Here is a 24,448-nt window from a genome sequence, read left to right on the forward strand (position 1 = left end):
GTAGAAAGGTCTAATATGTATGTATGGTTGGCCCTGTCCGGTCTCAGCCTCCAGTAATTATGCTGCAATAGTTTATGTGTCGGAGGGCTAGGGTCAGTCTGTTATATCTGGAGTATTTTTTATCCGGTGTCCTGTGTGAATTTAATGCTCCCTTTAATTCTCTCTCTCTCTGATGACCTGAGCCCCAGTCCACCTGGTCGTGCTGCTGCTCCAGTTTCAACTGTTCTGCCTGCGGCTATGGAACCCTGACCTGTTCACCGGACGTGCTACCTGTCCCAGACCTGCTGTTTTCGACTCTCTCGCTCTACCGCACCTGCTGTCTCTAATTCTGAATGATCGACTATGAAAAGCCAACTGACATTTACTCCTGAGGTATCGACCTGTTGCACCCTCGACAACTACTGTGATTATTATTATTTGACCCTGCTGGTCATCTATGAACGTTTGAACATCTTGGCCATGTACTGTTAGAATCTCCACCCGGCACAGACAGAAGAGGACTGGCCACCCCTCAGAGCCTGGTTCCTCTCTAGGTTTCTTCCTAGGTTTTGGCCTTTCTAGGGAGTTTTTCCTAGCCACTGTGCTTCTATATCTGCATTGCTTGCTGTTTGGGGTTTTAGGCTGGGTTTCTGTACAGCACTGAGATATCAGCTGATGTAAGAAGGGCTTCATAAGTACATTTGATTGATTTATTGATTGATTTACTGTGTGTGTGCGTGCATCCGCGTGTGATTGATTAAGCGAGACTGCTACAGTGTGTTTTATGGCGGGAGATGTATGTATGTCGGTGGTTTGATGTGTGTGTATGTGTTTAATATGCTCAGGATAAAGTGAATGTGTGGGGTTTTACCATAATATGCTCAGGATGAAGTGAGTGTGTGTGGTTTTACCGTAATTAAGTTTGTATTTTTCTAAGCATGTAGGAGTGTGTGACAAGGTGACAGAGTGTGTGTGTGTGTGTGTGACCTACCTCTCCCCAGGGTGTTGTCTCTCTTGTCTTTCATGCTCATGGCGAACGACGCCCCCTCTGGGATCTGTGGGAGGGTTCAGAGGTCACAGGGACAGGGGTGAGAGGGGGAGCACGAGAACTGGATCATTACCCGCTGCCTCAGGGTATGTGTGTGTGTGTTCGGGTGTGTGTGTGAGTCTGAAGTGGCAGGGGGGCTGCAGGGGGGCTGGCTGGGCTCATTAAAGTCAACACGGTGAAATGGATTGAACAGCCTTGTCAGTGAACCGAGACTGTTAGTACACACTGTGCCTCACTGCCTTCACAACTCGGCACTAACTTAACAGAGCACGTAACAGCACTGGTAACAGGGCAAAGGTTATAGGTCACCGCCCGACTGTTTACACACACAAATACACTCAGACACACAGAATTACTCTGACACATTACAAACATTTTAAGACACTAGAAAATAGAAAAGACCCCCCCCCCAAAAAAAAATACACCAAGACAAACACACAAATAGCCACAGACAATGACAGATACAAACAAAAACAGAAATCACACAATAACATACTGCATGTGTATGATGACATAAACAAACACAGTCACAGAGGGCACCACACACATACTGTATTGACACCCATCTGTATGCGAACACAGATTAAACAGAATGTGGCACCCCTTGGGCAGTCAACATTTACAGCGACTCTTCACCATTCACCTCTCTGTTACTTCCACCCTTGCTGTGAGTGTGTTAATGGGGACACACCACGCACAACCTCCCGTATGCACGCACTCACGCACGCACAGGTGAGATGGTGTGTGTGTTGTGGGAGCAGAGCCTTGCCTGGTAATGCGAGACTGTGTTGAGTTTCTTCCTGCCATCCTCCATCACTGAAGTGTTATCCAGGTCCTGGAGGATCCTGCTGTTACTACCGGACGCAAACCATTCTACAGCACAGCAGAGAGGGGGGAAATAAAGGGAGAGAGGGACGAGGGAAGGGACAAAATGTTATACATTTTCAAATGCATTTGGCCATCTATTGTATAAGCGTCATGTCAGTTGAGCTACAAAGCAAGAGTTGATCAGGGCTCCCTTTCAAAAAATGTCTTCCTCAATCAATCTAAATAAAGGAAGGAGAATAAAATACAGTTCTCTCACCCAGGTCTACGTCCTCTGCCATGGGCCACTGCGAGAAGGGCAGGTTCTTATAGAAGGCATCTAGAATCTTATCCTTCACCTGGCAGATTGTGTCTGTGTTCATCACCCTCACGGCCAGAGAGTCCATCCCACAGCCCTGGAACGAGACGTTGATGTTCTGGACACACACAAAGAGAGGGAGGACATTAGAGTAGGCAGGGTAGGTCACAATTATTTAATTAGGACATTATAAACAGGATTATATAGAGGTGAATGAGTGACACATGATACATGCATACAGCAAGACTTTTAGATTTTTTATTAACCAATCAGTATATGAAACCAGCATTGCTGTGTTGTGACTGACCTGTGGCTTGGCCTCGATGTTCTCTCTGAGCAGCCACTCCTCGTTGAGGGTGTACCGGGCCTTCCCTGTGATGGCGTCTATAGAACCCTTGTTGATCTGCTGCTTGATGGCACACAGTAGCAGGAAGAAGGGCTCGCCCACTGTCTCCTGGAGAAAACATCACAGTAACATGTTAAAAACGTAACAGAACGCTTTGAGAATCGAGGGGATGATGTTTCTCAGTAAGGGGTTCAACAACATTGACAGTGGATCCTCATGATTTGATAAAAAGGTAAAAGGTAAGTCTTTTTTTATCCCTCCATCCTTCCCACACCTTGAGGTAGCTGTACATGCAGATAGACATCCAGTTGGTGAGCATCTTCTCCACCACAGACTCTGTGCGTCGCAGCATCAGCTTGGGGTTCTTGGCGGCCGAGGCGTCGATCAGGTCCACCAGCAGATCCTTCATAATGCTGGTGTAGTACTCCAGTTTACCATGGAGGGCGATAGTGAGCAAGGACGCCAGGCTACACCTGAGGAAAGAGAGACAGAAGAAAAACACCAACATGTGTGTGAGAACAGACTGCAGAGACATACCCAATTCATGCAAGAGGATTTACTCCCCGCACCTGAGAACACACAGAGTTACGTAGTCCAGAAAGGAAATACCACTTGTACATTTAACCATTTATTAGAAAAGATAACCATGCATAGTATTTGGCATGAGCAAGAGACACCAGCGCATGTGTGCGTGTGACATCCTGCATTGAGGAAGCATGTGTAGAACTGGTCAACTTCAATAGACCACATGTAAGTAGAGTGTGAATACATTTGGTGCAATGTTAGCTGACGCCATCACACTGGGGTTTCCCTGCTGAACTGGCTCCCCTTTATTTATGAGTGGTCCAAATGGACAGAGGGTGTGGACGGGGTGATTTCCATAACAAAGATCCTTTCATCTAGGAGACCAGGTAGGGGAAACATTATGGCTGCTGTGTTGCTTAGCCTGGAGAGGGAGGGAAGCGGTTTGGTCTCAGGTAACCTAATGTAGCAGGAGTCAAATAAATGCCCGAGTTCCTAAATCCAGTTTTCGGCAGAAAAGGAAGCTGGGTTGAAGATATCCCTGATATGCCCGGATTCATCAGGTTGTTGGCAACTACGCTAAGGGTGGTACTCGGGAATCTCCCAGGTCTTTGAAGAGCCTCCAGAACAGCATTGGTTTTACACTGACATGCTGATGTGTTGTATGGAGCTGTCATATTCTACACATAAACACTTTGAACTGGGAAGAGGTGGATACATAGGGTCATTAGTTAGAATCCGATTCCGACTTAGGAAATTACGCCTTTCCTACGCATTTCTCAGTAGTTGGTATTCAGACTTACCTTGTGCAGGTGTGCAACAGGCTTTGCAGGCGTGGTTCCCTTGCGCGCGCTGAATAAATGTAATTCAACCGCTGACAACCCTCCCGCTTGCTGGCCAACATTCAATAGGGTTGTCAGTACATTTATCTTCATTTTAAGCCGTCCCTTTAAATACTGTGTACCTTTAGTTTGAATTTTGGCGACAGACTAGAATACATTGAGAGAACTGGTTCAGAAAATAGGGATCAATAAAAGAAACTCATATGCATATTAGTCTCCTATTCAACACAAACTGGTAGAATATATACTCTGATCTTGTAGATTACGTAGGCACATTTTTGAGTTATGTAAAAACAGGTTTGGAGAGCCTGTAATCACAAAATATATTGATGAATAACGAAGACAGTGGTTTGATTCATCCTGAAAGTTGTCATATTCAAATTCAATCTGAAATATTTGAAGGTGGGAAAAAAAGTATACAATAAGGGTTGAACAATAGTCCTGTAAATCTACCCTGATTCTCACTAATCGCGGAACTGTTTGACAACGGTCCAGTCATTGTAAAGCGTGCACCAGGCTCCAGGTTCTTGCTATGTGTGGTCTTCCACAATGATTCAAATAGGCTACATGTACCAAATTATTGCACAACGTTAGCCTAATATGATCCACTAATGCTAGCGACCCTCGGGAACAACTACACAGACGTGGCAGAGGAAAGAAAGGTAAAACGAAATGGAATGGAATGATGCAAAATGTAAGTTAAAGTGACCGTTGGAAATGTATGTGGGTTTTACTGACGGTGACTCCCGATCGTGGCTAATATTTAACATGATACAAATTGTAAAAAAAAAAAAAAATGAAAAAAGCCTGGGCATAGGCTATAATTAAACATTCTAAAGCGCAAACATTAAATTATTAGACCGCACATTTTAAATTCTGAATAACGTCACAGCTATTTATAACCTATTTCAGTGTTGGAAAGGGGCCGCAATACATGTCATGTTGATATGATTTTCAGTTCGCTTCCATGTGGATGGTTTCACATTCGTCTCCAGGGATCGTAAGGAAAAATCATCTGAAACAACCGGTATATGCACTCCAAATGGATTACTAATTTACCTAGCTCTTATCAATAGCTCTTCTCCATTTACAAACTACAGCGCATGGAGACTGCTGTTGCTTCTATGGAAAAAAAGAAAGTTTTTTACACTTGAAACCGGCAGGTTCACTCTACCTTATTAATGGTTTCCTGGCGTGTAAAACTGGTGGAATTATGAGAGAATTAAGTCAAGGTCAGAATATCACTTATCTGTAGACACACCTCTGCCACACCTTCATTTCTTTGATCTCCACCCCCCAACGAAAAGCGGGTGAATAGCTTCATGCTTAAATTCAAGGTCGGAATACGCATACAGAGAAAAATGCATAAAAAGGGATTGACGTTCCATTTACGCATGTTTAACTTGGGTTGGAATCGGGGCCTTATGCAGTAGACAGTAACCGTGTTTTGGGCTTGAAGTGTGCATGGCTGTCATGATTTTCACGGTTACCTGTCGCGTACGGCAAAGTCCTTCTGTTGCTCCAGCGCGTGGACGAAGGTAACCAGGAAGTGCTTGTTGTTGAGAAGAGTGGAGAAGAGAGTTATGCCCTCTTCAATGTTAGGCTTGGCTGTGTTAGAGGGCTGGAGAGACAAAGAGAATGTGGAAAGAGAAAAGAGGGAGTTACAGTATGTGTATTGAACCAACCTGTTCAATCAGCCTCCTCCCGAACCCAAATCCACCTCATAACTTCATATGATCAGGGTACGATCACTAAGTTGTTATGCAGTTTCCACCTCTGAGCTTTCACCTGCTCTCTCTCAGCCTAGTTAATGAGAGGATATCCTATCTAACGGTGCATCTAAGCAGTGCTCTGATAAAAGTCTTTCCCCCTGGACTGCAGCAATATGCTCCTGTTTTCACAGTGACAGGAGAGCGGTGATAAATGGCCGATGTGAGATTTGGACGCTGTGGCCTGGAAAACACGGGAAGGATCTGAAACACTTTATCACTCTTAGACAGGCTCCCCAGGCTGTTGACCCAAAACCATGCAGTGATGCAATAGTAGATCTCTTTCTCACTCACTCACACACACACACACACACACACACACACACACACACACACACACACACACACACACACACACACACACACACACACACACACAACCAGAGATGGCTGTCTGCATGGTTAACAGTAGAATGTGTGTGGTGCCATTGTCATGGAGATGGTGGGAAGTGTGTCAACAACCTGCCAGTGTCTGGGTGGGCTGGGGTAGTGTTTGACAACATGAAAACTGCCAGAATCATAAGGACTGGCAGCTGGTGAATGGGAATTTAAATGCAATGTATACACACGGATGGAGACACATGCACCCACACACACACAGTTGCGGTTCCCTTCTATAGTTACTCCTAATCAACAGCCTCGCCGTGGAGACGTAGTAATCAGTGTGACCCAGTTGTGAAGCAGAGGCGCTGGAGGTAGTAGAGGAGAGCAGAAGGGATAGTGGAACACTTCAGGGGGTTAACTCTTTACCTGCCAGTCCTGCAGAAGGGGGTGTGTCTCAGGGAGGGCTCGTGGGCCGAGGGCGTTGTTCTCATAGACGGGCTGGACCAGACTCCTCTCATAGTCTGAACACATCTGAGATAAACACACAGAGAGACAGAATCAGTGTGCAGACAGTGTGTGCGGCGATGTTGGAGTAAGTACATAATAATGATAACAATAGAGTGGGTGCTTGTATTTGTCCCTTTTCACACATGTACAAGTGTGTATTCAAACGCATGTGTGATTGGAAATGTGTTTTTTGCACATCCCAACTAGCCCTTAGACACCTTCGGAGAGTGCGGTCACGGCCAGCGTCTACCATTATCAACGGCGACCCTGAGCAATTAGGGTTAAGTGCCTTGCTCAAAGGTACATCGGCAGATTTTTCACCTTATAGGCTCGGGGATTCAAACTAGCGACATTTTGATTACTGGCCCAACACTCTAACCCAGGGGTGTCAAATTAAGTCCATAGAGGGCCTAGTGTCTGCCGGTTTCTGGATTTTCCTTTCAATTAAGCCCTAGACCACCAGCTGAGGTGAGTTCCTTACTAATTAGTGACCTTAATTCATCAATCAAGTACAAAGGGACAAGCGGAAAACCCGCAGACACTCGGCCCGCCGTGGAATGAGTTTGACACGAGCTCTACCAGCTAAGCTCCTTGCCATTGTTAGGTTGTACTAAAGCGTGTATGTGCATAAAAAAAGTGTAAACGTGTGTATGGGTGAGGAGAAGAATGTGTCCTGTGTGTAGCAGTGTGTTTACATAAGTGGGGAAAGTTTTCCTGTGTGAGTGCCCAGCATTGTCCTGTCTCCTTGAAACATCATGTTTAAACATGAACCACACTATTCTGTCTGTATCTCTGTCTGTGGAAAAACAGATGGATAGCACACCAGAACGGAGAAAACACTTACCTGTAACAAATATATGTTCTCCGCTAGTGACTAAAACCACACCACGCTTGAAAAGTTTTGGGATGGTAATATCTTGGATATGTGAAGAACTATTCAATGGAAATGGTTTCTGATCGAAAAATCTCTCTCTAATGGTTGTAGTACGGTGATACCCACCTTGGGGGAAGAAGGTGTGTGTGTGTGTGTGACTGACTGACTCACCTTGGGGAAGAAAGTGCGTGTGACAAACTGTTTGTACTCCAGGAAGGGGATTCCCTGGCTACTGTTCAGCTCCTTCGTCAGGTCTGTCATATCTGTCTGCAGCTCTGCAAAGCCTGGAGGGACACCACAGGGTTAGAGGACAACATCTCACCACCATTCACAGGACATTTAGTCGAGAACACCTCAGACAACTCTGTCTTTTATTCCAGAGCACAGGCCCAGAACCATGCATATGTCTCTACCTAGTTCTAGAACGTTCTTTCACATTCTAGAATATCCCAGAACCTAGGTTTAACTACATTAGCATGTTCTGGTGTCACATGACCGTGCCAGCATTTGCAGTCCAGCACAGCATGCAGGGAAATATTTACAAAACACAATCAGAGCTGCCAGATTCAATCTGAGAGTCTCCTATCAGAACCATGTGTGCTAGCAGTAAAACCCACAAGAACAGTATCAGCATATCTAAACACATGGGTCTCATAGGTTCTGGTATGAGTGGATTATGTTCTGTCATTACAAGCTGTTATGAGACATGGAGGGGCTGTGTTGTCAACGTTATTGGACATGGGAGATCTCTTCATGGACAAGCTCTTCCTTCCTCAGGATGAGAAGTTTCATACAATAATCACCATGGAGACGTTCTGTGTGTGTGTGTGTGTATATCTCTGTGTCAGGCCAAAACTCCCTCTTAGCGTTTCCCTTCGGGATAATACATCCCCTGACAAATAGTCCTTTGGTCAGGCCTGACCATCAATGACTGACTCTACAGCCAAATTCCAATGCTCTTCAGTCACACACCGTATCCCTCCCACACGTACCAAACTATTCTCATTCATCTAGATAGGGGTGTCAAACTCATTCCATGGAAGGTCTAGTATCTGCAGGTATTTGGTTTTTCCTTTTAATTAAGCCCTCGACAACCAGGTGTGGGGAGTTCATTAATAATTAGTGACCTTAATTCATCAATCGAGTACACGGAAGACACTCGGCCCTCCGTGGAATGAGTTTGACACGTGTGATCTGGTTTTAGGGCGGCAGGTGGCCTAGTGGTTAGAGCGCTGGGCCAGTAAAGGAAAGGTTGGCTGGATCGAATCCCTGAGCTGACGAGGTAAAAATCTGTTGTTCTGCCCCTGAACAAGGCAGTTAACCCACTGTCCCCCAGTAGGCTGTCATTGTAAATAAGAATTAGTTCTTAACTGACTTGCCTAGTTAAATTGTCCCTGCAATATGCCAGCCTCTTTACTCCCTTCCTAAACCTGTCCCCTGCCCCTGACAAGGAGTTTGTTTTGAATTATTTTTGTTGTATTAATGCTATTTAATCTCTCCTCAGACTAATATTATTCTGTTTGTCCTGTGGGTACCTTTGCCACTGTTCCACACCTTGTGTGGTGCGCTGTCATGGTATATTTCCCACACATCTATGTGTCCTCTAACAAACCTACCCTCCTCCTCTTTCCCTCATCCTCCTCCCACACCTCTCCTCACAGAAACATGTCCCTGACTCCTGCCCCTACATCTCCCCCTCTCCATTTATCTTTCTTTCTTTATCCATCTTTATCTATCTGTCCAATAAATCTGGTCGCTCAGACATTCAGTGGCCTTCAAACTGGCCCACAGTGACCCCCCTTCCATCTGAAGCGGTGTGTGACCACCGTGTGTGTGTGTGTGTGTGTGTGTGTGTGTGTGTGTGTGTGTGTGTGTGTGTTAGTGTGTGTGTGTGTGTGAGTGAGTGAGTGATCACTGCTCAGTCTGTGTGTTTTATGAGTCACGCTAACTATGCACACATCTTTCAACTGCTGCTGCCACCACATATCTGCACAGACACACACATACGTAAGCGCACACACATAAAAGCCCTATCCCTAAGTGAAGGTGCATGTTTTCTGTTTCCCCACATGTAGCCTTGGCCCAGGAACATCAGAGAACATGAGTGAGACTTCAATGGAGCTTTAATAACATCTGAGTGTAGAGAGACCTGCTGGTAGCATTACGAATCACACAGAAACGCCTGCCTTTCTGCCAGTACAAGAGAGTGCAAGTGTGTGTGTGTGTGGTTCTGAACCTTTGCGGATCTCCTCTCTGATCTGGGACTCCATCTCCTCCATCTGCAGCAGAGTCTTCTGCCAGTAGCGCTCCGCCCTTCTGCTCTTAGTACAGTACACCACCAGAGCTGTGTGTGTGAATGAGAGTGAGAGAGAGATGGGGCAAGGGAGATGGAGTGAGAGAGGAAAAGGGCGAGAGAGAAGGAGGATGGACAAAAGGGAATGAGGGAAAGTATGTGGGAGAGAAACACACAGAAAGAGACATACGAGTCAATAAATAGACGTCTTTGAAGCCATATCCTGTTATCACAGGTTGACATGTTGTAATGAATCAGGACATGCTCCATGTGTAAAAGCTCCATACATAAACAGCTTCTGGAGAGAAATAAAAACACACTTGTCGAAGACACACACAAACACATTAAAAAAGACACACACACACACACAAACACATTAAAAAAGACACACAGACATACAACTACGTGAGGACAAACATTCGCACCCGCAGACACAAACACAGACGTCACACGCACACACTGGGAGCAGTGGTAACAGTGGTGTCTTTGTGCGGTGTAGACTGGGGGAGAGAGGCCCTAACCCCAGAGATCCTTTTATCTCCCTCACATCTGGAGCATCCGTCGCCAGGCAGCCCAGGCATCCATCATCCCCGGCAACGTCACCAGCCCAGACACTTACCCACAGTGCACAGCAGCAGCAGGACGCAGCACACCACGATGGACACCACGATGGCCAGCTCACTACCACCCAGCTGCACCTTGGCTATGATCCTCTGGAAGTTACCCACCTGCACCTAGAGAGGGAGAGAAAGAGTAAAGAAAGGAGAGAGCGTGAAAGAAAGGGTGAGATAAGAGGAGAGAGGATTCAGGGGAGAGGGGAGAGAACGGTGTTTAGCGGGCCTGTTTCAACATACAAATGCAAACATATGTTCTGAGGAATAGAAATGCACACAATCTCACATTGACACACACAATCAGACAAATACACATTCAGGCTAACATGACACACACACACACACACACACACACTGGAATGTGTGTGATGGTATTAGTCAGCCAGTTCAGGGTAAACAGATGTGACTGGAGGGATGACTTTCACTTCTGCTTTCTGGTTGTCCAACCCAATTCCCTATCGCAACCTTGTTGACAAAATTCAGAACGTCTGCTTCTAGGTCCTATTCCCCATATCCTTCTGTTCCTGGACTGAGGAGGGGTACGAGTGGTCTCTCTCTCTGCGGGGTCTCTCTCTGGTATGACCAATTCTTTCTCCAAACCATGAAAACAAAGCAAGAACGAGTGTTGGAAAGAAATGCCATTGTTCTGTGTTCATATTTGGTTTGGGGTACAGCAGCCCACACAACCCCTCACACACAGCTCCCGCTCAGCTTCACTTCTGAGCCAAGGGAAAAAAAGGAGGTAAAAATAGTATGCCACTGAAAAGTCACTGAATAAATCAGAAAGGTTGTTTTAATGCCCAGAAGCTAAGCATTTGCATATCTTTTAAACTGGGGGGAGCTAGCGTACACACACACACACACACACACAAATATACACATTTACCGGTACACACACAAATATCTAAACACACACATACACACACACACACACGAGGGATGAGGGCAGCCCAACCGTTAGTGTTTTGACATCTTGTTTGACCCCTGTCCTCTGTGTTCGTCTGCTAATTGCATGTGTTTATTTATGGACATCCTGAGAGAGTTCTTCCCCTCCTACACTCCATTCCTCCCTCTCTCTCTTTCTGTGACTCACGCCTCACTGACTGTCTGTGAGGGACATAGACTGACAGACAGACAGACAAACATGGCCATTCTAATCCACTGCTCTCAACGGCCTTATTTTCCCTAATAAGCCCTCTCAAAACTGAAATGTGCAACAGACAAGACAGTGGGGGGAGAGAGTAAAATGAGAGAGAGAGAGAGAGAGAGAGAGAGAGGAAGAGAGAGGGTGGGTCTTTATCAGAGCAAAGCAGGGTTTAGTTGATTGAGCCCTTCTATTATAGAGAGACTTCTTAGACAAAACAAAAAACATATGGGCAAGTCCTAACGTCCCTTCCGAGAAAGTGTAATTTCAGCTGAAGCCCAGAGTGTGTGTGTGTGTGTGTTGACGCTTGCATGCAGGCTTACGCACATGCTTGCGTGCCTGTGTCCCCCTACACGTGTGACTCGGCTGGACAGCGTGACAGACAGACAAAAGATGAGCAGATAACAGATGAGCAGATATCAGATTGGTTTACTCTTTGATTCGTTTACTGTTACGCCCTGTTCCCTGACCAAGAGTGGCCTGTCATCCTGCTCGTCCCTCTGCTCTCAGCCGAATCATCGAGGCACAGTTAAGTTGGTAGTTAAACCAAACCGGACACCGTTTCAAAACATTGATAAATAAAGTGGTCCAAAGTAGTAGCCTTTAAAATATAATGCAGATGTACTTACGGTGACAGGCAGTTCTCCTTCACTGGAGCCCAGCGATCCGTTGATGCTGCAGTGGAACAGCTGGTCGTTGTGGAAGCTGATGTCACAGGGATAGGAGCCAATCATTACTGAGTATTCCTCCGGCGCCAGTTCCAGATTGCTCGGTCCTTTCTGTGCCAGACCCAAACAAAAACAGCCATCTGTCAGTCAGAGCTCTAGGGACACCATGGTCTGTCTTGGATAGGCACAGCTGACACACAAGCACAGGCACACACATAAACACACACACACACACACACACACACACACACACACACACACACACACACACACACACCCACTGAGTAGTCCAGAACCAAACTCATTCAGTTTCACAACACTCCTCAGAGTGAGAGGTCATCTTAAAGAATCAAACAGTAGACATGGAGAGAACACTTTCTCCAAACTGACTAACCCACTGACTGTCATGACGTACACTGTCCATCAAAACCCCAGCCACTCCTTCATCAATGCACTGTAGGAGCACTGGTCCCCTCCATGCGCACGCACTCACGGACCCACCCACCCATCAGTGCTGCTGTGTGAGGAGAAGAGGAGAGGTTGTATGTTTATCCCCAGTGTTTCCTCTCTGTGATTACACCCTCAGGACCATGTACTGTCCCCTCTGCAGGATGCCACCCCCTGGGTCTCTGTCAACAAACACTTCCCCACACACACACACACACACACACACACTTCCCCACACACACACACACACACACACACACTACCCCACACACACACACACACACACACACACACACACACACACACACACACACACACACACACACACCTGCATAATGCACAGGCAGGCACACAAACATGCACACTCAGACAAAACACATACATGAAACAATGAATTCCAAGGACCAAAACAGGATGAAAGCAAACAAAACCCACCCACATTCCAACAGATGTCCTTAATATAGGATCTAACCAAACAACAATCCCCATAAAAAAAAAACACGTTCTACTCCATCCAACATTATCTGAACCTGGATAAGCCCACAAACATCCAGCCTGGTCCACCCAAAGTGGAATCCACCTTCGTCAAGAAAACAAGAAGCAACATTGAATACCCCCTTGCCCCTACATCACCCAGGTAGACAGGGCTGAGGCAGAAATTCCTGTAAAGGCCCCAGCTTTACACACACATACGCACAGAGGGGCAGAAAGAGAGCGAGAGGGGCAGAAAGAGAGAACCCATTTCTGTAACTTCCCTGTCTGTGTCTCATCCTGGCGGCACCCAGGGTCTGTACCAGCACCAGTGGAGATCCAGCAGTTTTTAATGACTGTTAACATTAAGACCCTTAGTCCTCTCTCCTATATGAGGTAGTCGTTTATGAGGCAGTAGCTTAGGTCAGCTAGAATACAGACAGGACCTCACACAAAGATGTCTGACTGAGTTATCTGCTAAGAGGTGGCGGTCATGTCCTGTACTGTAATCCCATTCTTTCTGAACAGCCCAGCCTCAACTAAACACACCCCGGGTTTCAGAACGACATAGTCTTTTATCTTTTTAAAGTATGAATACAAAGACAGTGAGCCATGATTGCTATTTTCAGAATGAAGTCAGATTGACAGGACTGGACAGTTCCGAGAGCAAGTGCAGTAATCACCTTGGTCAATGTGCCTTTCAGTTCTCATCCTGCTCCATCCTCTCCTATTTTGGTGGACTAAACTGTCACTTACAAAACTCCCCACCCCCCACCCTCTCCCATTAGTGCGCTGGGCTGTCACATACGTTGATGATGAGCGTGAGCGGCTCCCCGGGGTGGTGTTTGATCAGCTTCTCCTTGTTGGCGGTGAAGAATTGAGGGTCCTCCACGTACTCCAACAGGAAGTGACCTCCGTGAGGCTCCTCCTCTTCCTCCTGGCCTGGGCCGTAAAAGACCGGGCTGTCTCCCGTGTAGAGGACTCCATTCAGGAAGAACTCTACCGTGGCCTGCTGAGATTGGCTAGAGGTGGGGGAGGAGCATGTAATCGTGGAGGGAGGCTGCACCTTACAGGCCTAGAGAGGGACCAGGAGGATGAGAAAAAAAAATCATCACCTCGAAGTGTGCAGGAGTCCATTCTTCAAGTTTCGCTTCTAAGATGTTAGCTACTTCAGGAGTTTATCTATTCACGCTTGAGACGTTCCCTGCTGTTACTTACCGCCTGTCCGATGTCTAGCACCTCCATAGTGACGCTCTGAACCAGGTCAAAACCCTGCCCCGTCACTGTGATGGTCCGACCGCCACTGGAACACAACCACACACGGTTAAAAAGCATAGAACACAGAGACACACCCAAACAACCACTCTGGTCAGAGACGGAGAGCACAAACTCACGTGCACGTAACCACAGAATCAGAGACAGTGCAAACACACACACACAGTCAGAGTCGGCACACAAGCCAATCCGACCCACCATTCCCTCCCTCATAGGTCTGTCTCACACATGCGGTGTCATTTCAAACCAACACACACGCACGCAGGTGCTTACGCATGCACATGCAAACCCGGTGGAGAAGCTACAGAGCATACATCAGGAAGACATTAACTCAGTATGTCATCTCTGTGGCTGGGTGGGATACCAGTCAAACCCTCCAAGAGAGTGCCTGTGGTAGAATGGAACTACGAGAGCATTATAGTGACTGAAATCCTATTTTCTATATGCTGTCATACTCTGGTATCAACAGAACACTGGATTATCTTTGAAACACTGGATAAATAGAATCTATGGAAGGCTAGATGTATCAACGGAACAACGCAGGACACTGACGGTACAGTTTTCTACTGTATGTATGAGACACTGCATAATCAACGGAACAGTGTGTTTGATAAATGCATCGCCAAAACCACTGCCCAGCACATAGACATTATGACGCACTGTGTGCTTGTACCTGAGGTAGCTCTGTCTGGGTTTGATGGAGCTGATGCTGGGGTTCTTCTCATAAATGTACTGGGTGAGGAGCTCAGAGCGCTGACAGGGTATGTATTCAAACTCCACACACAGCGACACCGCCTCGGTGTGTGCGTGCAGGGCCGCAGGCATGGTGCACTCAATGGTGTCTTCCGTTAGACTGGAACACACACGCACGCACACACACACACACACACACACGACAGAATAATACCACACAATCAGCATCATAAAACGACACACTAAGAGCTTCCATAACAAATACATCCAAGAACAAAAACAGCCCCTCAAAAAATAGCCCCTCAAATGCATCAGCTGAAAAAAAGAGCAATATCTCACACATGATATAACTAAACAACTCAACTGGACCGTCTCCTTTAGAATAACACTCAGCATCAACAAAGCCATCAGAGTCTGCACAGCAACATACGCAAGTTCAACAGTGATGACAATGTACTGCGAATCCCACGGCAAGACTCACGTGAGGATGGTGCACTCCTGGGTACCATTGACCTTGACTCTGATCTGGGAGCCAGTGTCCAGGTGCTCCCCCTTGATTGTAACCCTGGTTCCCCCAGAACGAGAGCCCTTTCTAGGCTCCATGGATAGCAGCTTGGGGACCTGGGGAGGGAGATGGGACATATGTGTTGGTATTCATGTGCCATGAGGCTACGTTGTCGTTACGCTGTCATGTACTGTCCACACCTCTGAGGCAGCAGTCTGCTGGTGTTGCATCATTGTGGCACTGCAACTGAATGAGTCAAATCATAATCTATACAGTAGATGTCTACAGTATATATACCATATGCTTGGTTTCCTCAGCTAAATAAGTTGCTGAGTATAACACATTTTCAGTTTGACAACTTGTGGACACTGCAGCCCTGGGAAACTAAAGTTGAGTAGCCCACCCCTGCAGTTCAGTATTGTTCTGCACTGAGGCCTTATGGCCTTGCGTTCATCTCAGCCACGTATGACAGATCCCTGGGGCTGGGATATATTTTGCTATCCAGCAGTACAGCAACACACACACACATAAAACACACATACACAGGACAGGTCCCTGGGGCTAAGACAGATATCCCTATACAGCTATACAGTTCTACAGCATCAGCATTCTGGAGACTTCCGAAGCCTCTCTCCCCTCTGTGAACCTTGGCTCCAGGGAGGACCTCTCATTCTCACTGACGCAATCCACTTCCTGTGTGTGTGTGTGTGAATGGGGCAGGGGTGTCTATTGTGTGTCTATTGTGTGTGTGTCTATTGTGTGTGTGTGTGTGTGTGTGTGTGTGTGTGTGTGTGTGTGTGTGTGTGTGTGTGTGTGTGTGTGTGTGTGTGTGTGTGTGTAAGGAAAAGGCAGATGTTTCCGGCCCGATATTTGAGGAAGGAGGTGCAAAGGAGGCACACATCCGGTCTCCGTTTGGATCTGAACAGTTTTCCCTTTTCCTCAGAAATCACCTTCTCCCCTCTCTACCTTTCTTTCCCGCACACCCTGGGGCAGCATCCCAGAAAGTGGCAAGGGGCAGAAAGGACTTCTCAGAACCCCAAAAAAGTGTTTCACGAACAGGGACACATTGTGCACAACATTTGAGAGAAACAAGATTTTGTGTGAATGGAACACTTCTATGATTTCTTATTTCAGCTCATGAAACATGGGACCAAAAGAAAGAAACAGAGGGCTTAGATGGGAATTTCCACAGGCTGTGTAGTCTTAATCCAAAGGGAGACAGTGTTGGTCAGGGTCAATTAGCAGAAGAAGCAGCCAGCCTCGGCTGGTCATGAATTCAGAGGGGGGACATTTCAACAAGCGGCATATTTGTTTTTGCTGGCACCGAGTTCTGGATGACAATAGTGCTTAGTTGCTGTTCTAATGAACGTTTGAAGATTCCCACACACTTGCATTCCTGAATATCAAGACGCATCTGTTAACATTCAACTGACACATTGGGAACACTTTCCCAGTATGAACAAGGACTGGGGAGAGAGAGAGAGAGGAGGGAGGAGAAAGAATGGAGAGATTGTGGATTTAATCAGCAAGAGAAAGAGAAAGACTACAGCAAAGAAATACTGTAAATGAATAGGAAGAAGAAAATGGAAAGGCAGGTCAGGGAGAAGGGGAGGAAAAACGAGGAAGGAAGACATGGAGAGGAAGGAGAGAGAGAGACAATGAGAGAGAAAGAGAAGAGAGACAGAGAGAGGAAGGAGAGAGAGGGGAAGGAGAGCAGGAGAGAGAGAGAGAGAGGATAGAACAAACTCACCAAGTATGAGAAGGCCTCTTTGGACAACCCCGTTGCTTTTTGGTTCACAGTAATTCTGACGAAATCCTTTGTGGGATCAACGGCCTGCCCAGTAACACACACCAGCCTGTAGATAGAACGCAAAACTGTAAGGTCAGCAGACACCCTTAATCTGAACCAACACTGACCAAAATCATCGCTACAGGAACAGCACAGAATTCTGGCAATTGCCTTTTAGGATGTTTTTGTGTCAACTGTGGATTACATATATATATTTTTTTTTTCATGAGTTTCACAACTTTTAGAAAAAAGGGAAACACAGACATTACAATAGAGATCCTTAGAGGTTCCGTAATAATATCTATGGTAAGTACTGCACAGTGTTGGCTAAACCCAGAGGAGGGGGACTTCAAAGCCCCCCTGGCCAGATGCTGCGAAACACAGAGGGGCTTAACGAGCTGACTGGATGTTTGTTTTATAACCTCATGGCTCTAATTAAGCCTCATATTGTCACACAGTACTGGGACCAGAGGGACGCAGTGGGATTATCCATCCAGTGATGGAGCAATAGAAAACATTCTGCAAGGCCAGATCCCGGATCTATATGTGCTTTGGCCCTGCTGTATTTCAGTCGGAGGAACTGGCTAAAACATATACGGTACAGATCATGGACCAGGCTATGATACAATGACTCCCCACAGAAATAAACACATGGGAAGCCATGACGCCCCACCCCAACCCCGCATGGCTCGAAGCCCATCCCTTCACCCTCCTCTTGTTCAGCACGTGCGGGCAGTTTATTTAGTCAGGTGGTTGGTTCTATAACGGCCATAAATACCTGGCAACCCAATCAGGGGTCTAGTCGCTGACTGACACGAGGCTTGATCATCTGAGGGTCACATGAGATAGGTACCCCAGAGACAGGGCAAGACCAGAAACAGGGCTGGGCTGAAGGATGGGTGTGAAGGGGATCAAGGAGCTCATAGAGCTGGATCAAGTCCCAGTAGTTGTTTGTTGTTTTGAAACAAGTAACTGATTGCAGCCAAATTCACAGCTTTCGGGGCAGATTTCCACGTCAGAGAGTTTCAATCTCAATGCAATGGGATCCCCTCTAGGGAAAATGATTAATCATTTTTGGTAAATGAATGTGAAACCTAGCTCAAGTATAGGTCACAGATGAAACAGCAAAAAAGCAGCTCTCGTGAATTCTATCCAAGTCTGTATTATTACAGTGGATAGATAGCTGTGGATATGAGTCACAGCATCTGGCCGGGATGATTAATGAAGTGGGTAGAAATATAAATGTAAACTCCACAAAACTCCACCTGTATGCTGACGACACACGTGTTTACTCCTGTGCCTCGGAATGGGGAAGGCTTTTCAGGATTTGCAACTGGCTTTTGATGACATCAGAAAAAAACTATTCCACCTGAAACTGCTTAATGCCAGAAAGACTGAGTACATGGCTATTGTCTAACTTCAAAGCAGACAAATGTAGTCATTTGCAGATTTTAACTATAAATGGCCAACTGATTGAAAGTGTAGTATAGAATACTACAGTACTTACTATAGAATTCTGTAGTAAACTGTAGTATATTGTAGAAAACTCTGCTAAACATTGTAGTATCCCTCGATCATGTGTAGTACTCAGTATAGCATTTTGTGGTTTATTGTAGAATACTATAGTAAACCTTACAGTATTATCCACATAAGAACAGTGCAAATTCCCCTCCCTCATATCCCAATTTGTGCCACCCATAAATGAGAAACATACATGTCAAGTAGGGTTCATATATTGTGTTCCCTACAAGTTATAGAAAAAAGCAGAAGCTCTGAACTCTACGTTCAGAATCCAGTCCTAGTTTTGGAAAATATGTTCTTTAAGTATTTCTCCAGTAAGTTTCCTCACGATGAAAGCCCTCCACTTCTATGTCAAAAATAATAAAACCAAATCACTTTAGTAAATAATTAAGCGGAGCCAGTTCAGAAAGGAAACCCGAATGCCCCGCCTCAGGCTGACGCATCAGCTAAGATGGCATCAATTAGAGACTAGTATCAATCACGCCTACCTTATTTGGCGGCCTATTTAAGCTGACCGGGTCTGCTCAATAATCCTGCTGCCGCTTGCGTTTACTGCTACTATGCACTGGCTTCTTGCTCCCACCACCACCCCAGCCTCCACCTTAGGTTCTGTGTTGACGCTTTGCTTGGGCAGTGACCTACCCTGAAGGAGCAGAGCCTATATCGCCAAGACTTGCATTATTCATTGTTAAATACATGGATTCATATATTTCCATGTGGCGTTTTCTTTCTGGACTACAGTAATGTCCCCAAAAGCAGTAAGTAAATACTACAGTATACCATTCTATAGTCCGCAAAAACACTACAGTAAATACTACAGTATACCATTCTACAGTCCACAAAAGCACTGCAGTAAATACTACAGTATACCATTCTATAGTCCGCAAAAGCACTGCAGTAAATACTACAGTATACCATTCTATAGTCCGCAAAAACACTACAGTAAATACTACAGTATACCGTACTATACTCAGCAAAAACACTACAGTAAATAGAACAGTATACTGCAGTCTGCAAAAACACTACAGTTTTTACTATAGTATATACACAATTATTTTTTTACTACAGAACCTGGCTTTACATTCCTCCACCGCCCAGAGAGGAAATATTTTGCGACCTAGCACGTGATGTTTTGGCTACTATGAGCAACATCTCTGGATATTTACCCAGAGAGGGGGACCAGGATAATCAGCAACGGAGCCCGAGGAAGGCGGTATGTGTGCTTGTGCGCGTGCACACGCTTGGTGCGTGCGTGTATGTGTTGAGGTAGAGAGGGGAGCCAACCAGGACACTCAAGGATACGAAAGAGTTGGCATCTTGAACTGCTTGGATTTCTACTCTTTCCCCAACAGATGTGTCCAGAGTGGGTACTGAATTAGTTACCCCTACTTAGCCTACATGATTAATTACCTTGAAACTATTGACACGTTCTGACTTCATCTCTCTCTCCAGAGCAGTACACTTCCCTCTGGCACTCAGCTGTGACCTCTGACCTCTCAGCACACAAACAGACACCTGTCTCAGCCACGGTCCTGGTGAGGTCACGCAGGTGTGTGTGTGTGTGTGCGTGCATCTATTCAGTGTGTGCGCCTGCTGTAAGACAAACTGACATGTTTTGGTTTGTCAGCGCCACTACCTCCGAAGAGGAAACATTTTGCTGTCATAACAACCAGCTCAGGGAACCAATGAGGGACGAGCAAGCAGGGTGAGGTCATCCCTGATGTGAAATCTGATTCGCGGGGTCTGGAGTGACCTGGAATGTGTGTGTGTTTTCGGGAGTGTGTAGTGACAGGTTAGACCTGTGGGTCAACCCAGCACTGGTCTGCATTCTACTACTGCGTGATTGGCTCCAGTGGAGCGGGACGAGATAAACATTTCCATCCGAGGAACATTATGGAAATCGGTATGGAAGTTGAGATGTGGTCCTATAGTTACAGTGTTTCCATGGAATACTATGTGCAGGTGTCAACCCAGGGTTCTGCTGTCTCCTTGGTGATAGTGTTGTGGGCCTTGAAGTGTCTCATTTATTTTAACGGAATGTTTTTAAATGAGAAGTGCTTTTCTATATTACGCTTTAATAAATTGCTCCAACAGCATCATTACAAAAATTCTAACACCTGTGCAAGAAGACACTGAACAAAGGAATGCATCAACCAATGAAATCAATTAATTAATCAATCAATCATAAGACCTTTACTTACTCCACAGAGACAGTGTATTGGTCAGGAATGATTGTACATGGGAACATCCCGATGGAGACCTCCACTACATCAGCCCTGCGCCCCATGTTCCTACCCTGCACCGTGAGCAGGGTACCTCCCTCCAACGGCCCACTCTGGGGGGAGATCTAGGGGGGAGAGAGGAGGAAAAGAGAGGGGTAAGTGCCCGCTTATATCCCAGCTAGCATATTTGGTTCTTTGGAAGCTGTGGGAACGTATATATTTGGTTTTACATTGGTTGTGGAAACGAACCCATACGTTCCCTGACCGGTAAAACTGAACGTTTTTGCTAGCAGATACGCATAGATTCCCATAACACTACCTCTAACTTCCTTCATACTGGACACAGAGACAATTCAAATGGTATCCACACGTTTATTTGACTCTTGGGAATCAGATAAAGGGCCTCATTGCCAAAGTGTCAATTTAAAATGTTCAATAAGAACACTTATTGGCACTTATTTCTCAATGCCAGAAACACATATACTAGTGAATTAAAGCACCAAGAAAAAATTATAAAATGAAATCAATTATTATACTATTATGTTGTTCTAAAAGTTGTGTTTGAGGTTTGCTCCAATGCAGCTCTAACTTTTGAAAGAAATCCCACAACGCCACGTTGTTGGTTATGATGAATGAAAAACTTTGTAAAAGTGGGAAACATTTTGTGAGAATGAGGCGGGCCAATTGGGCGTCTGCTCGTCTATCTGCGGGTCACATTTCGTCCCTGAGCTTCCATGGCTATTAACAATGGAAGGAGTGGTTCAGCAAGAAGTTGCTTCTAAAAGTGGATGCTGCCCCTTCCATCATTGTGGCTTTTAAAGCATCTCAAACATTCTGTGGCTCCGGGGGAGTTTTCTATACAGCCTGCCAAGTGCAGGCTAAACTGAAATGTGGGGCTTCGGCCATGGATACGGACGCGTATCTGATGGAATTTCGGTGAAGCCCCAGAGATGTGTTTTTTTTGGAGGGCTTGATAGAAGAACTTGCTCAATAGGAAAGCACATTTTTTGATTTTAGGATCAATGTTGTCACAGTTGCTTATTGATGAAGAGGCAGCTGCTAACGTTAGCTTGCTATAGCTAGCTATAATCTTCTGAATGAATTTGTGTCTATTTCATTCTAGCTCGCAAAATAAGTGAGCTAGATTTGTTTGTGTGCTGCCATATGTCAATAACATAGCTTGTTTGTCACTGGTATGGGCTAGTAAATATCCTAAACCTAGCATGCTAGATGGCAAGCTAAAACCGGGTAGAGAGGGAGAAGAGAATTCACTTTCTGTTTTATCTGCTGCTGTTCACTCAAATACGTATTTCCACATGTAATTGCTGAAATTGTATATTTATTCAATAAAGATTGTAATTGTGTCAAATATTGTAGAAAAATCCTCACAGCGGTTTTCCACACTAAAAAGGGATGCATCCCTTACAGCTTACCATGTACAGTAGGCTACGGGCTTTTATATGCAAGGAGCATACAGTTGAAGTCGGAAGTTTACATACACTTTCAAGCACTCCACAAATGTCTTGTTAACAAACTATAGTTTTGGCAATTCGTTTAGGACATCTACTTTGTGCATGACACAAGTAATTTTTCCAACAATTATTTACAGACAGATTATTTAATTTAAGATTCACTGTATCACAATTCCAGTGGGTCAGAAGTTTACATACACTAATTGGACTTTGCCTTTAAACAGCTTGGAAAATTGCAGAAAATTATGTCATGGAGTTAGAAGCTTCTGATGGGCTAATTGACATCATTTGAGACAATTGGAGGTGTACCTGTGGATGTATTTCATGGCCTACCTTCAAACTCAGTCACTCTTCGCTTGACATCATGGGAAATTCAAAAGAAATCAGTCAAGACCTCAGAATTTTTATTTTAGACCTCCACAAGTATTGTTCATCTTTGGGAGCAATTTCCAAACACCTGAAGGTACCACGTTCATCTGTACAAACAATAGTACGCAAGTATAAACACCATGGGACCACGCAGCCGTCATACCGCTCAGGAAAGAGACGCGTTCTGTCTCCTAGAGATGAACGTACTTTGGTGCAAAAAGTGCAAATCAATCCCAGAACAACAGCAAAGGACCTTGTGAAGAAGCTGGAGGAAACAGGTACAAAAGTATCTAAATCCCCAGTAAAACGAGTCCTATATCGACATATCCTGAAAGGCCGCTCAGCAAGGAAGAAGCCACTGCTCCAAAACTGCCATAAAAAAGCCAGACTACGGTTTGCACATGGGGACAAAGATTGTACTTTTTGGAGAAATGTTATCTGGTCTGATGAAACAAAAAACAAACTCTTTGGCCATAATGACCATCGTTATGTTTGAGGAAAAAGGGGGACGCTTGCAAGCCGAAGAACACCATCCCAACAGTGAAGCAAGGGGGTGGCAGCATCATGTTGTGGGGGTGCTTTGCTGCAGGAGGGACTGGTGCACTTCACAAAATAGATGGCATCATGAGGAAGAACAATTATGTGGACATGTTGAAGCAACATCTCAAGACATCAGTCAGGAAGTTAAAGCTTGGTCGCAAATGGGTCTTCCAAATGGACAATGACCCAAAGCATCCTTCCAAAGTTGTGTGCAAAACGGCTTAAGGCCAACAAAGTCAAGGTGTTGGAGTGGCCATCACAAGCCCTGACCTCAATCCCATAGAACAGTTGTGGGTAGAACTGAAAAAGGGCATGCAGCAAGGAGGCCTACAAACCTGACTCAGTTACACCAGCTCTGTCAGGAAGAATGGGCCAAAATTCATCCAACTTATTGTGGGAAACTTGTGGAAGGCTACCCGAAACATTTGACCCAAGTTAAACAATTTAAAGGCAATGCTACCAAATACTAAATTGAGTGTACGTAAACTTCTGACCCACTGGAAATGTGATGAAAGAAATAAAAGCTGAAATAAATCATTCTCTCTACTATTATTCTGACATTTCAATAAAGTGGTGATCCTAACTGATGTAACAGTATAACTTTAGTCCGTCCCCTCAGCCCGGGTGCAAACCAGGGACCCTCTGCACACATCAACAACAGTCACCCATGAAGCATCGTTACCCATCGCTCCACAAAACGCACCACCGCTAACTAGCTAGCCATTTCACATCGGTTACACTGACTTAAGACAGGGAATTTTTACTAGGATTAAATGTCAGGAATTGTAAAAAACGGAGTATAAATGTATTTGGCTAACACGGAACCCAAACCGGCTGCGTGCGTGCGCCATCGTGCGCTATCGTGCATAAATGTATCTTGTCCCCCTACACCAAACGTGATCACGACACGCAGGTTAAAATATCAAAACAAACTCTGAACCAATGACATTAATTTGGGGACAGGTCGAAAAGCATTAAACATTTATAACCAACGAGGAGATGGGAGAGGCAGGACTTGTAGTGTGATCTTAAATATGAATGACTTCTATTTTACATGCTGACCAGACCGGACACGCCGCGTGCGCCAGCAT

General features: G+C 45.5%; 1 protein-coding gene across 1 annotated transcript in view; it reads right to left on the reverse strand.

Annotated features, from left to right (window-relative positions):
• Positions 1 to 24,448, reverse strand: part of LOC129830426 (plexin-D1-like) — a 96,761-nt gene that overhangs the window by 11,114 nt on the left and 61,199 nt on the right. Inside the window, exons 13-29 of the mRNA XM_055893004.1 lie at positions 20,956 to 21,101; positions 17,195 to 17,300; positions 15,421 to 15,560; positions 14,920 to 15,099; positions 14,190 to 14,274; positions 13,780 to 14,046; positions 12,015 to 12,164; positions 10,247 to 10,361; positions 9,571 to 9,678; positions 7,506 to 7,618; positions 6,380 to 6,484; positions 5,351 to 5,481; positions 2,771 to 2,969; positions 2,458 to 2,604; positions 2,112 to 2,268; positions 1,797 to 1,900; positions 971 to 1,034 (exon numbers count right to left, since the gene is read on the reverse strand). Coding sequence (XP_055748979.1) covers positions 971 to 1,034; positions 1,797 to 1,900; positions 2,112 to 2,268; positions 2,458 to 2,604; positions 2,771 to 2,969; positions 5,351 to 5,481; positions 6,380 to 6,484; positions 7,506 to 7,618; positions 9,571 to 9,678; positions 10,247 to 10,361; positions 12,015 to 12,164; positions 13,780 to 14,046; positions 14,190 to 14,274; positions 14,920 to 15,099; positions 15,421 to 15,560; positions 17,195 to 17,300; positions 20,956 to 21,101 — 2,317 coding nt within the window. The remainder of the gene's footprint in view (positions 1 to 970; positions 1,035 to 1,796; positions 1,901 to 2,111; positions 2,269 to 2,457; positions 2,605 to 2,770; positions 2,970 to 5,350; positions 5,482 to 6,379; positions 6,485 to 7,505; positions 7,619 to 9,570; positions 9,679 to 10,246; positions 10,362 to 12,014; positions 12,165 to 13,779; positions 14,047 to 14,189; positions 14,275 to 14,919; positions 15,100 to 15,420; positions 15,561 to 17,194; positions 17,301 to 20,955; positions 21,102 to 24,448) is intronic.

The sequence above is a fragment of the Salvelinus fontinalis genome, chromosome 31 (genome assembly GCF_029448725.1).
Source record: "Salvelinus fontinalis isolate EN_2023a chromosome 31, ASM2944872v1, whole genome shotgun sequence".
Taxonomy (NCBI): domain Eukaryota; kingdom Metazoa; phylum Chordata; class Actinopteri; order Salmoniformes; family Salmonidae; genus Salvelinus; species Salvelinus fontinalis.